Source organism: Tamandua tetradactyla, chromosome 5 (genome assembly GCF_023851605.1).
Source record: "Tamandua tetradactyla isolate mTamTet1 chromosome 5, mTamTet1.pri, whole genome shotgun sequence".
NCBI classification, from domain to species: domain Eukaryota; kingdom Metazoa; phylum Chordata; class Mammalia; order Pilosa; family Myrmecophagidae; genus Tamandua; species Tamandua tetradactyla.
Window position 1 is genome coordinate 87,563,159 of NC_135331.1, and position 12,909 is coordinate 87,576,067.

The following is a 12,909-nucleotide window of genomic DNA, read 5'->3' on the forward strand; positions in this document are numbered from 1 at the left end:
AAGGTTTGTGTAGACTCAGAGCCTGGATGACCCTTGGGGTGTTCAACTCTGCCGGAACCCTCCCAGATGACTCTAGGGAGCTCAGCCCATCATGGCACCACCCTGAGCAGAACTGTGACCCAGTAGCCAAACTCTGAGGGTCCAGAGTCCACTCTGAGGTCTCTTTTCAGCTAGGCCTCCAGAATCCTCCCTTAGTACAGGTGTGGCCAACCAGTCCCCATAGCCTCTGACAGGCCTGTGCCCGGCTAACACCTCCGGCCTTGTGAGCTGCTGCCCAGCCACATACACCCCCACTCTGTGAGCATGCACCTGGCAATTCTGGGGTCTGTTGCTCTGAGTTGAGCCCCAGTCTCTTGAAAACCTGTTGGAACTTGATCCTGTTCTCAGTGGCATTTAGGTAAATTTCCCAGAGCTATGCGATCCACACACCTAAGGACAGCTTCATCCAGGTACTGATTTCAAACAAGCCAAAAGGCTGATCTTGATGTGTTTGTCAGCACTCTGAGAAGACTATCATTTAACTGGAGCTGGTCCCCTCACCCCATTTGCCTCGCCCCCGCCCTCCATGTGGTGGCACCCCTGGGGTGTTCAGGGGCGATCTAGAAATCTGAAGAAATTTAGTGAGCTTAGTTTTGATGAAAAATGAAACAATTCAACAACCTCTCATTTTCAATCGTTAACAGAATTCCTGGGACTCTCAGTCAATGTCGTGCCCTGTGCCAGGTACCAAAGATACGCTATTAACTCACCCTGAGGGCTTACTGTTGGGGGAATACACAAGCGAGGGTGGGCAGTCCCCATCCTGTGGAAGGTGTGATAGAGGAGAGCCACAGGGGGCACACAGTAAAGACGACTAACCCAGTTATGGGGAGAGTCAGGAGGGGCAGGGAAGGTCTCTGGAGGAGATAACATCTAATCTGGGTTCTGAGAGTCAGGCAGAAACAGTGGGGGGTAAAGGAGGGGCTTAAGGCAGAAGAAGGAGAAGACACAAAAGTTCAGAGGCAGGGGCAGGGCAGAGCTCACTTTAATTCATTATGTCTGGAATTTGGGTTTGGAGTTGGCTGGAAAAGATGGGGCTGGCAAAGTAAATGGAGCCAGTTTATAAAGGGCCATGTCCACAAGCTCACCTGCTTACTGGGTCACTTTCCTTTCTAATTGAGCCCCCTCCTATTCCCTGCAACTTTGAGAAGTTCTGACCTTCCCTAGCATTTTGGAAGCTTCCTGGGGCTGTTTTTTATACAGGCCTGGTTGCCCATGAGACCCCTCTCCCAATGCCAGTCACCAGGGTGGTGGCATAAACCCATTTACTAGAGACAGGGGTCTGGGAAGTTAACCGTGAGGAAGGTGGCAGCTGTCCAACCCCAGAAATCCCACCTCTCTTTGCTCCCTTCCATTCCTGGGCATGGATGCAGGCTGAACTGGGCCTCTCCCTTAGGACTGTTTGACCAGTCAAGCTAGTAGGCAGCACAGCAGGATCTTCATAGGCTGGCAAAGCCCCAAGGGGAGAAGGACCTTCCCACCTGGGTTTTGTGGTCTGGTGCTACAGAGTTGGGGATGGGGACTCGAGGGACAGTGTGGGCCTCAGGTCCCCTCTAAGCCCTCATACTCCTCCCAGGCAGCCTATCCTGAGACCAGGCATGACCTCTCCCCAGGCCTCTTCTCTAAGCCCATCAACTGCCTCCTCATCCATAAAAGTGGTCCTTGATAGTCCCTGGTCCAGTAGGACCCCACCCTTTGTGGCTAGGGCTTCCAGAATGAGGGGGTAGACCCCTGATCCCAGGTGTGGCTTATCAAGCTCCTTCCTCTAGGACGTTGGAATAGATGGGGGATATGCAGAGTAGTGCCTGGAACTTGCTCTCTCTCTGGGGCTGGACCTGTAACCTGTGGACATGGACCCTGTCCCTAGGGGTTTCAGTTCCCTATCCTGGCCTTCCAAGGCCTGCAAGATCCCCTCCCCTGCTTTCCTGCTCTTCGGTTTATGAGATACCCCTATATTTGTATAGCGATTTGTAGTTTTGGCTAAAGGCAGCTCAAGTTGGCCTATTTAAGAGAGGTGCTCCTGGTGGTTAAGGCACAGATTCTGCAGCCAGATTGCCAGGCCCAGATCCTGGGTCTGCCACTTTCTAGCTGTGCACTCATGGGCAAGCCACCCAGCCTCTCATTGTGGGTTTTTCATCTATCAAATGGAGACCATAAGAGTACTGACCCTAAAGCACGGCTGTGAGGATTAATACAGGTAGAATTAATACCCTTAGAATGGTCTCGGATGCATGGTAAATGCCCCAAAATGGGGGACCATAGAATTCTGTCTCCTGAATGCTTTTGAGGATGGAAGGGAGAGCACTATTAATGATTACGCTGGGATTATAGGTATATCTTGGCGTATCCCAGGTCTGTGCACCCGGTTGCCTCAGCTCCAACACCCACACCCCTCACCTTGCCACCCTGCAAACATTCACAAACCCCTCTCATTCCATTTTGTCCTTCAGGCAACCCTGGAGGGCACAGTAGGCAGAGACTGCCATTTTTTCTCTGAGATGAACTTTGTAGCAAAAAGCTGGTACAAGGGGCGAGACGGGGGAGAGGCCCAGGCCAGAAGTGGGCAGATTTGCTTGCGTGTTTGACATGGAGCCAGAAAGCTCATTCTGGCTGTGGGAGAAAGGTCAGGGTTGCTTTTCCCTTCCTTTCTTCATGATAGATGGTTAGTTCATTGAAATGAGGACTCCCCAAGGGCAAGAGGAACTGATATTATTTAAAGGATGTGCTACTCTGAAAGTAGATGTGGGGAAAAGGGGCCCAAGGGAAGGGTCAGGGTTCCCACATAGCAAACTGGATTGCCACGGCTCAGGAGCTATACGAGGCCGCGCCAGGCTCTCTGCATATGTCTCTGGTCATGCTGCTCCTGGGACTGCTGCTGCTGACCCTGCTGGCTGCCGCCCGCCTGTTGTGGGGCCAGTGGATGCTTAGGGCCCTCCACCTCCCGCCGCTTGTCCCAGGTTTCCTACATATGCTGCAGCCCAACCTTCCCCTCCATCTGCTTGACCTGACTCAGAAATTTGGTCCTATCTACAGACTCCGCCTCGGGCTGCAAGGTGAGAGCCAACTCCCTCCCTGGGTCCCATAGTGGGGCAGGGGGGCTCCTCTCCCTGCAGACATCTGCTTTGGCTCTCCCCAGATGTGGTGGTGCTGAACTCCAAGAGGACTATTGAGGAGGCCATGATCAAGAAGTGGGTGGACTTTGCCGGCAGACCCCAGATACTTTCCTGTAAGGGAAAGGCAGGGGTTGGGAGAGGCAGGGGCTGGGAGAGGCAGGGGCAGATAAGGCCCTCGGTTTCCTCAGTCAGTATCCACCCTCTACCCCCACCTTCAGACAAGCTGGTGTCTCAGGCTGACCAGGACCTGTCGCTAGGGGACTATACCCCACTCTGGAAGGCCCACAAGAAGCTCACCCGCTCGGCCCTGCTGCTGAGCCTCCGCAGCTCCATGGAGTCCATAGTGGAACAGCTAACCCAGGAGTTCTGTGAGGTGAGGCTGGGCTCCCCCAGGCACCCCCGGTCAGCCTCACCTCCCAGCAGACCCCACAGCCTGCTTAGCTCCTGCTCCTCTTCCACAGCGCATGAGAGCACTGGCTGGGACCCCTGTGGACATCCAGAAGGAATTCTCCATGCTCACCTGCAGTGTCATTTGTTCCCTCACCTTTGGAGACAAGGTCAAGGCTCTGTTGCCCTCACATACCCTTGGGTTCCCCCCCCCCCCCCAGCCTCTCCCTGCCCCTGCCCTGGGCCTGAACCGAAAAGGTTCCCTCCTTCTCTGGCAGGAAGATGCCACAGTGTGTGCTTTTCGTGACTGTACCCGGGACTTGATGAAAACCTGGGACCACTGGTCCATCCAAATGTTGGACATTGTTCCCTTTCTCAGGGTGAGGTGGTAGGGATAGGGGTGTGCCCAGGCGCATCTGGGTCCTGGGAGAAAGGGTGGGACTGGGGGAGCAGGCTTTCTTCCCAGCAGCTACTCTCCTGCTTCCCACCCCAGTTCTTTCCCAATCCAGGTCTCTGGAGGCTGAAGCAGGCCATGGAGATCAGGGATCGCATGGTGGGGGAGCAGCTGAGGAGGCACAAGGTGGGAATGTGCCCTGGGGTGGGCTCCTCCCCAGGCCCACAGCCACTAAGGCCCCTGCCCTAAGGCCAGGCAGAGTCTGGTGTACCCGAGTCCTGGGCCTGTTGCCACCTGCCCTCCTGTGCTCCCCCACAACCCAGGTATTCAACCTCCTTCCACTCCCCTTCCCAGGAGAGCCTGGTGCCAGGCCGCTGGAGGGACATGATGGACTACATGCTCCAAGGGGTGTGGAAGCAGAGAGGAAAGGAGGGCTTTGGGCAGCTCCTCGAAGGGCACGTGCACATGGCTGTGGTGGACCTTTTCATTGGTGGCACTGAGACCACAGCGATCACCCTCTCTTGGACCCTGGCGTTCTTGCTCCACCATCCTGAGGTATGTCCTGGGAGCAGGTGCACCCCACAAAGGCTGCATTTGCCCAGAGTTGGGGGGGCACTTTCCCTTAATTGACACAAATGCCTGGGTTGGCTTGTTGAGGGAGTGGCAGAGACTGAGCAGCTGCCCGTGGGCTCCCTTCAGGGCTCAGACACCAGATACCAGGCTTGCCCCCATTTCCCAGATACTACAGCGACTGCAGGAGGAGCTGGACCGTGAGCTGGGCCCCCAGGCCTCCGAATCCAGAGTCCCATACAAGGACCGTGCGCGGCTGCCCCTGCTCAACGCCACCATTACCGAGGTGCTGCGCCTGCGGCCCGTGGTGCCCCTAGCCTTGCCCCACCGCACCACGCGGCCCAGCAGGTGACTCCCCAGGCGGTCGGAGTGGGTGGAAAGGGCCCCCCGCGGTCTCCGTCGGCCTCTCAGCCTTCCCCATTCCCTTAGCATCTCCGGCTACGACATCCCCGAGGGCACGGTCGTCATCGCCAACCTTCAAGGTGCCCACCTCGACGACATGGTCTGGGAGGAGCCGCACGAGTTCCGGCCCGGTAGGTGGGCGGGGCCGGGTCCCGGCGGCGCGGGGGGGCGGCGCGGGGGGCGGCGCCCCATCTCCGAGTCTGTCCGTCCGCTTGCAGACCGCTTCTTGGAGCCGGGCGCCGGCCCCGGCCAGCTCGCCTTCGGCTGCGGGGCGCGCGTGTGCCTGGGCGAGCCGCTGGCGCGCCTGGAGCTCTTCGTGGTGCTGGCGCAGGTGCTGCGGGACTTCGCGCTGCTGCCGCCCGCAGGCGCGCTGCCCTCGCTGCAGCCCGAGCCCTACAGCGGCGTCAACCTCCTCATGCAGCCTTTCCAGGTGCGGCTGCAGCCCCGGGGGGCGCGGGCCCCGGGCCTCGGGGAGCGTCAATGACCCGGCACGACGGGCGCCGCCCGCGGGCCTCGCTTTCTCCTTTTATTGCTCCCCTACAAACCCGTCCCCTCTCCCCTGTAAACATGGTGCTGTGAGATCGCGGCGGAGAAGGTGGTGAAGGCGGCCCCCTGGCTCTCCTCTCGGCGCGACCCCTCAGTGCTCGGCAGGCGGGCAGAGGCGCCGGAGAGGCGGGCTGCTGGCTCAGCCTCCCTGGGCTGGGGGCCGGTAGCTTCTCGGCCTCAGCTTCATTTCCGTGAAGGGCACCGAGAACCCGAACCCCTTCCAGGAGTACCAGCTCACTCCCTGGGAAGGAGATGGACAGGAGCGTCAGTGTCAGAGGCCCTGGCTGCTCCCATCCCTGCCCCTTTGGTTTGGGGGTGGGGGTGGGAAGGTGGTAGGAGGGAGCCCCAGAACTCAATCAACCTTCTCCCCTTGCTGCCCACTTCTTCGCCTTCAACTGCAAAGGACTGAGGCTTAATCCTGACCTGGGCCTTCACACCCAATAAATCATCCCCTCATGATGACTTGGCTGGGTCACCATTATCATCCCATTTCACAGATGGGGGCCCTGAGGCCAGGGCAGCTCTGGGAACCGTCCTGTCACATGGCCAGGCTCAGGCCCAGCCCCCAAGCACCCCTCAGTGGAGCGCCGCCTCCCTGGGCCCTCACCTGGTGGTCCACCGTGCTCCCGTAGAGCCCGTTGAGGTTGGCGTAGTGGCAGTTCTTGTACCACCAGGCCCCACGGTAGGAGACGGCACAAGAGATGAGCAAGTTATTAGGGTCTCGGTCACGGGCGGAAAAGACACTGCCGCTGTGGTAGCTCATGGAGTCCCCTGGGCAAGGTGGGGAAGGAGCAGTGAGGCCTCCTCTCTGGGCCCCTCCCTGTCCCCCCCCATGGCCCGCCCCTCACCTGCGGTGCCATGGTAGCCCTCCAGGTGCAGGCGATAGTACTCAGCAGCTGAGTCCACCCGGAAGTAGTCATACTGGGCGAATACGGCCTCGTCCCCAGCCCGCAGGTCCACGCGCATGGAGTAGTCACCAGCCTGCGTCAGGCTGTGCAGGGCCTCATTGCCTGGTGGGGTGGGGGTGGGTGGGGATGGACATGCCCTCATTAGGGTCTTGGGTGTCCATGGGGCCCTCAGCCCCTCCCTGGCCTCCCCCCCCCCCATCCCTGTGAAGCACTGACCTAGCCAGAACTCCCCAGAGGTGTTCCCAAAGCCATGGGCATAGTCCTCCCAGTCCCTCCAGAAGTCTGTTTGTCCATCCATGCGGCGCTGGAATACCTGGAAGGGAGATGGGGGCACCATAAGCTCCTGGGACAGCAGCCCCTGCCCTGCACAGACCCCCAGGCTTCCTGCCGCCACCCACCAGCCAGCCGCCCCCGTCGGTTTCCATGTCACAAAACACGTTCAGGGGCCGCTCCCGGTTGCCGTTGAGGAAGATGGTGGTGGTCCGTGAGCTGCTGACCCCGTTCTGTATCTCCTCCCCACAGTCCCGGGGGAAGGGGATCCGCAGTTTACCTGGGGAGAGGATGGAGAGGGGTGCCCAGTCATTTTCTCAAACTCTAGCCCCCTGCCACCCTTGCTACCCTCTGACCCCCGTCCCCATGCCCAGACACCTGTGGTGAAGGAGGTGGCCACAGGCGGGGTGAAGCTCTGACCCCATACAGCCCGGAGCCGGGCACTGTAGTGGGTGGAGGGAAAGAGGCCGTGCAGCAGGTGCGAGGTGGCCCCTCCAGGGATCAGGACCTCCTGTGGGACAGACAAGGGGCAGGTCAGGGGGCAGGGAGTGACGCCCACTAGGAGAGGCCAGGGAACACCTCCTGGAGGAGAGCCCAGGGAGGGGACTGGCCAGCAGGGCAGAGCTGGGGGCACCTGGGTTTGTCCGCCAGGTGTGTCGAAGCTGATCAGGTAGTTTGTGGGTGGGGTCTGGGGCTCAGTCCAGGTGAGCAGGGCTGTGCGGGGGGTCACTTCCTTGGCCTCCAAGTCCTGCGGGGGCTCTAACCCTGGGAGAGGAAGGTGGGAAGGAAAAAAGGGGATAAGGCCCATCCAGCTACCCCACAGCCCTCCCCCATCCCGCAGTCCCTGGAGGTCGTACCCGTGGTGAAGGTGATGCTGGCCGGGGAGGTGAAGTTGGGGCCCCGAAGGCCGCGCACGGTCGCCGTGTAGTTGATGTGGAGCTCCAGGCCGCTTAGGGGGTAGTCCACAGCCACGCCCGGAGCTGAGCCCTGGACAGAGGGGGCTGGGAGAGGGGGGTGGGGGCCTCAGCCTCTGCCCCCTGCGTGCCCTGCTGGAGTCCAGCCGCCCTCCGCCCGCCCTGAACGAGTCCCCCTCCAGAGGCCCCGGTCACCGCTCACCGCCGGGGGCGGAGACCCGGACGTTGTATTTGTCCACAGGTTTCTGGGGAGCCTTCCAGTGCAGCAGCGCGGACCCCTCGGTCAGGTTCAGCGCTTTCAGTTGGGTGGGGCCGTCAGGAACTGGTAGAAGGGGAGGCGGCTCAGAGCTGCGCCCCCGCTGCGCTCCCACACCTTCCCAAAGGCCACTGGGCCTCCTGCCCGCGGCTGCAGTCTCTGATGGCTCCCTTCCCCTCCCTTCCCGCTCGTGCCCAGGCCTTGGTTTCTCTTCCCCGCCCTCTTGGCCCACACCCCCTGTCCCTCTCACCGGTGGTGAGGAAGCCTGTGAGAGGCTCACTCTCCTCAAAGCCACGGACGGAGACCACGGTCACCTCGTAGCGCGCGCCTGGGACCAGCCCGTTTAGTGTGTGGGTCCAGGCCCGGCCGTCCACCTGCACGCTCTGCGGCTCCCCTGTGAACACGGCACGGGGCACCAGGTCACCCAGGCCCCGAGGAGAGCCGGGGCAGGAGAAATGAGAATAAAAGAGGGCATGGCAAAAACGCCGTCACCTCTATCCGCCAGCTGGAAGGAAACTTTGAAGCTGTCCACTCTGGATGGCGGAGGCACCCAGCTGACCTTGGCCGAGGTCTCCCCGATCTCACTGAATTGGAGGCCGTGGGGGCTCTCCAGCACTGGAGGGGATGCCAAGGAACGGCGATGAGGGCACAGGGCATGATGGCTCCTGCCCTAGGAGGTCTCGCCCCTCCTTTTTTTTACCCTGGGTCCCAGCGCCCTGATATGCTCTCCCACCCCTTTCCTCTAGACCCAAGAAATGGAGGTCGTACTAGGTCCTTCCAAGTCCCCTGCCAACTCCCCAACCTCCGTCTGGCTGAGGCAGCGGTGCCCCCGCTTTGGGGCAGCCCGGCATGGGGCCTCACCCGGGCTGAGGGTGCGGGCGGTGCCCTGGATGCTGTCGGCCTTGTGGGGCCCGCGCAGCCCATACAGCGTCAGGCTGTACAGGGTCCCGGGCTTCAAGTCCCGGAGCATGGCTGAGCGCTGCGACCCCGGCACTGTCAGCTCCCGCTGCGTCAGGGGCCGTGGGTATCGCTCCAGGGTGCTTGGGGACGGCATCCCAAAGCGAAGCAGGAAGGAGTCAAAGGCTCCGGGTGGGGCCTCCCAGTTGAGCCGCAGGGAACTGGTGGTCACGTCAGTCACCGACAGCTGGGACAGGCGGGGCCCTGGCTCCCCTGGGGTCTGACCGGCAGGCGCCTGCCCTGCAGGGGAAGGGCAGGGAGAAGGTGTTGGGGACAGAAGCACACTAGCTCTGTGACCTGGGGCAGGTCCCTTCTGCCCCGTCACTGTTCCCAGTTCCCCGTGAGGCAAAGAAGTGTGGCTCCCAGCCTCGGCAGTACCCGTGGTGCCCGCTGCGGAGACAGGCCCCAGGCGCCTCCCTTCTCGGAGGCCGTAGAGGAGGAACGTGTACGAGGTGCTGGACTCCAGGCCCGAGACCAGGGCCTTGTTCTGGTCGCCTCCAACGAGCAGGTCCTGCGGCTGCCCGTTCAGGTCCCGGTACTGCACCACGAAGGAGTCGAAGGGGCCCTGGGCCACCGTCCACGACAGGCGCAGGGAGTCTGGGGCCCTGTCAGTCACTGTCAGCTCTCCGAGGCGGGGCTCCTCAGGGGGCTCGGGGGCCTCTGTGGCAGGGTGCCAGGGGGCTGGAGTGTCCTCTTCCGGAGCTGTGGGGGGAAAGCTGAGTGAGGCTGACATAGGCCCTCCCCTCTCCATCTCACCCACCCCCTAGGAAAAGGGGGTTCTGGTTCTGGTCCAAGGCTGAGGTGGGCACGTTACAGGTCCCAGCCATGTGGCCAGGTGGAGGGATGGGAGTGACTGAGGCTCCTCTAGCATCTTCCTTCTCTTGAAACCCCAAGAGCCTTGCTATGGCATTGACTCCTTTCACCCCTGGAGCTTCCCCGCACCCCAAAACTATAGCCGTCTCCTGCTCGGGATCTGCTGTGGCCCCAGTACCCCCTTTGTGGGTCCCTTTGCTGGATCTGAATCAGTTGCTTGCTCTCCCCTCCCCACCCCAATGGCCTGTTAAACCCGCCTCTAGACGTGTGCAGGGCTGTATTGAGACACCTGGGACGCCTGTGCCGAGCCTGATCTCGGCATGAGGGGGCATTCCCTGAGCCAGTCCCTGCCGAGCTCGCTCCTGAGGAGAGCCAAGGATGAGGATGGGGGAATCGTGCGGTGAACAGGTCTGGGCAAATCACTGCTGCCAGGCCAGGCTGCAGGCTCCACTCAGGCTGAGCTAAGCTGGGCACCAGCAATCTCCAGAGGAGGAAGCTGCTCCAAAAATGCAGCCACTCCCCAGTATTTTCCAGTGATTTTCCATTTGAGTAATAAAACCCAGAAATGAAAGGGGGGCATTACTACTGTCCTTACAGAAATAAAATGGATTAGAAGAGGATATTATGAACAGTTGTGCACCAATGAGTTAGATAAACTAGATGAAATGGACGAATTCTTAGGAACACACAAATTACCTAAATGGGGTCAAGAAGAAATAGGAAAATTTCAACAAATCAATTTTCCTTTTGAAAAAAAGTGTTCTTGACTTGTCCATGGGAGACAAGTTTGCCCCTCTCTGGGCAAGGCCAGCCTGCTGGGGAAAAGCAGCTGGCAGTGATGGGACAGTGAGCAGGGGTCTGGAGACGAGGGCACCACTGCAAGAGGCCTTTCCTTCCCGCCTTGGCTTCCTGATGAATGTCAGAGCTGACAGCACTGGGAACACTCCCTCCTGCCCTGGGCAGGGCTCCCTTTGCCCACTCCTGCCAGTGCCTTTGTTTTCAGCCCAAAGGCACAAGGAAGCCCACTCAGGACAGCCTTGTCAGGGCTGCTGGGGTGACACGGCTAGGGCCAAGCGGGACGGCTGCCCACTCACCTGTTTCTCCCAGGATGGTGACTGGACCCAGGCGCTTCCCTCCGAGGAGCCCATAGAGCAGAAATTTGTATTTCCTGCCAGGCTCCAGGTCCTCTACGATAACCTCACGCTGCCCTCCAGCCACGGGCACCTCCTGGGTCTCCCCATCCAGGTCCCTGTACTGGACCACGAAGGAGTCGAAGGGACCTTGGGCCACCGTCCACGAGAGGCCCAGGGAGTCAGAGGTCTTGTCAGTCACTGCCAGTTCCCCCAGGCGGGGTGAGGGCTGCTCCTTCTCTCGGGGGGCTGTGGGCAGTTTGGGGGTGCGGGGAAGAAAGTCTTAGTCAAGAGCTGCGTTTCCTCAGTCCTGGCAACTTGTGGGAGGCATGAAGGTTTGGGGCAGGGGTCCCTGAAGTGTGGCCTCCAGCAGCCTCTTGAGGGGACAGGCCTGTTCTGGTCCTGCCCTATAGGAATGAAGGGGTCCAGCCTGGCCTCTCCTCCTGAGACCACTGCCGAAACCCCTGCCTACACTCAGCTCTCTCATTTTGATCAAGGGCGCAGTAAATGCATAAAAGTCTACTGTGTGAGAGAAGAGATGGCTGGTGGTACAGAGAAAGGGCCTTCATTCCCCCTGACCCCCAACCCCCTGACCAGCTGAGTGGCCAGAGTGGAGAAAGACCCCCAAAAGGTGTTTTGATAGTTGGGGAGACACCTCCAAGCAGTGAGAGCTGGGCTGGGCGGCTCATGGCCTCCATTGGCCCTGGTCACGGCCTCCTCATCTTGCCGTCAGCCTGGGCCCTCACCTTCACTGGCTGCCGCAGCCCTGCACCGACACTATGGAACCAGGGCAGCCAGGGGCGGCGCTGGGAGAACGAAAGGCAGAGGAGCAAAGACTCTCCTGGTGGGGGTAGGGGGTTGATCTAGGGAGTCGTAGGAAAAGCCCGCACCCGGGCCCCATAAAGAGGGTTTCAGGAAGAGAATTCCAGAGTCTGAGGTCCCCAGGTCCCTACTGGAGGCCTGCCCCATTCTTGTTTGGCCAGGGTGAGTCACGGTCCTGGGAGTAGGGTGAGGGTCAGTGACCTGTCCCCGCCCCTTCCTTCTGGGCTGAGTCATGGGCACAGTGACACCAGAGTTTTTTCCATAGTCTTTTTGCAGCCAAGTCCTTCTGTATTTTCCACCTCTTAACTCAGAGTTCTGGCAGAGGGAGGAAGATGTGAACATTTATCGAGCCCCAGTGGGTTGTATTCATAACTACCACGAGGTGGTTGAGGAAACTGAGGCTCAGGGGAACAAAGCAGCTTGTCCATGGTCACACAGCTGACAAGGGCTGGAACCTGAATTTGAACCTAGGTCTGGTGGACTCCAAGGCCTGGGATCTTTTTATAACATCGGACGTGAGGCAATAAAGGAAGTAATGCACAAAAATGCTCAGAATGATGCCTGGCACACAGCTGGGGCCTGACCCACTGTGTAAACTTCTGTTTTACAATTGTTATGTCCAGGCTGAAGACAGAAGAAGGAATTTCATGGGAAGGCCCTGGGCCCGCTGGGGAGGAGCTGGGATAAGAGGCTGTTTGGGGACAGGCAGAGGCTCACCGGTGGTGGCATCAGCAGAGCTGGGCCCCAGGCGCTTCCTGCCTGCCAGGCCATACAGCAGGAACTTGTATCTCCTGTTGGGCTCCAGGCCAGGGATGGTGACCTCGTGCTGGTCTGCAGCCACAGGCATGGCCTGGGGCTGCCCGTCCCTGTCCTTGTACTGGACCACGAAGGAGTCAAACTGGCCCTCGGGGACGGTCCACAAGAGGCCCACTGAATCCGGGGTCACGCCCGTCACTGTCAACTCCCCAAGGCGGGGAGAAGAGCTCATGTCTGGGACTGGAAAAGAGAGTGAACTGCATGGAGAGGGACAGAAATTTTGACGCAAAGAGATACACTGCTGAGCAGCTTGCCTCAGGATGCAGGGACTCTGTGAGCTGGGGGTTAGGAGTGGGTTCCCAGGACCAGTGAGAAGGTAACTAGGCCACATGTCAGGAAGGGGGGAGGCAGAAGAGTAGGGATAAATGAGGAGCCAGAGAAGAAAGCTAGAGACCTAAGGTAGGGTAAGGAGGAAGGGTGGGGATGAGGGGTGGAGGAAGAGCTCAGGGCCCTGCTTTCCCGGACCCAGTAAAGAAGTGAAACATGACAGCCCGAGGTCCAGAGTCGGAGCATGGGAAAGTGAAATTCCAACTGTCGCCACAAGGGGGCAGAGAGTGGCCATGAGCTTCCTG

At 59.9% G+C, this 12,909-nt stretch overlaps 2 protein-coding genes across 11 annotated transcripts in view; one reads left to right on the forward strand and one right to left on the reverse strand.

Annotated features, from left to right (window-relative positions):
• The first annotated feature begins 43 nt into the window (after positions 1–43).
• On the forward strand, positions 44–5,933 carry CYP21A2 (cytochrome P450 family 21 subfamily A member 2). Of its 2 annotated transcripts, XM_077161385.1 has the most exons (10): positions 44–3,092; positions 3,176–3,265; positions 3,371–3,525; positions 3,614–3,709; positions 3,818–3,919; positions 4,033–4,119; positions 4,288–4,488; positions 4,673–4,851; positions 4,933–5,036; positions 5,124–5,933. In XM_077161385.1, exons 1-10 carry the CDS (start codon positions 2,780–2,782, stop codon positions 5,387–5,389), a joined length of 1,593 nt encoding a protein of 530 aa, XP_077017500.1. In that variant the 5' UTR covers positions 44–2,779; the 3' UTR covers positions 5,390–5,933. The 2 variants fall into 2 exon arrangements, with proteins under 2 accessions (XP_077017500.1, XP_077017501.1); XM_077161386.1 differs by lacking the exon at positions 3,176–3,265.
• TNXB (tenascin XB) overlaps positions 5,419–12,909 on the reverse strand; it is a 63,257-nt gene continuing 55,766 nt past the window's right edge. For all 9 annotated transcript variants that reach the window (XM_077161370.1, XM_077161372.1, XM_077161367.1 and 6 more), the window contains 15 exons: positions 12,239–12,517; positions 10,664–10,948; positions 9,135–9,458; positions 8,661–8,996; positions 8,292–8,414; positions 8,050–8,193; positions 7,746–7,865; positions 7,487–7,630; positions 7,264–7,394; positions 7,008–7,140; positions 6,758–6,909; positions 6,576–6,672; positions 6,300–6,461; positions 6,059–6,222; positions 5,419–5,692 (listed from right to left, as the gene is read on the reverse strand). In XM_077161370.1, coding sequence (XP_077017485.1) covers positions 5,591–5,692; positions 6,059–6,222; positions 6,300–6,461; positions 6,576–6,672; positions 6,758–6,909; positions 7,008–7,140; positions 7,264–7,394; positions 7,487–7,630; positions 7,746–7,865; positions 8,050–8,193; positions 8,292–8,414; positions 8,661–8,996; positions 9,135–9,458; positions 10,664–10,948; positions 12,239–12,517 — 2,696 coding nt within the window. In that variant the 3' untranslated portion in view covers positions 5,419–5,590. The remainder of the gene's footprint in view (positions 5,693–6,058; positions 6,223–6,299; positions 6,462–6,575; positions 6,673–6,757; positions 6,910–7,007; positions 7,141–7,263; positions 7,395–7,486; positions 7,631–7,745; positions 7,866–8,049; positions 8,194–8,291; positions 8,415–8,660; positions 8,997–9,134; positions 9,459–10,663; positions 10,949–12,238; positions 12,518–12,909) is intronic.

What these genes read in the sequence shown, in the direction of transcription:
- CYP21A2 (XM_077161385.1), top strand. Translation starts at nt 2,780, where the DNA reads ATGTGGGGAAAAGGGGCCCAAGGGAAGGGTCAGGGTTCCCACATAGCA. An exon ending in CAGACCCCAGATACTTTCCT is followed by an intron (nt 3,266 to 3,370) that starts GTAAGGGAAAGG and finishes CCCCACCTTCAG; the next exon opens with ACAAGCTGGTGTCTCAGGCT. An exon ending in TAACCCAGGAGTTCTGTGAG is followed by an intron (nt 3,526 to 3,613) that starts GTGAGGCTGGGC and finishes CCTCTTCCACAG; the next exon opens with CGCATGAGAGCACTGGCTGG.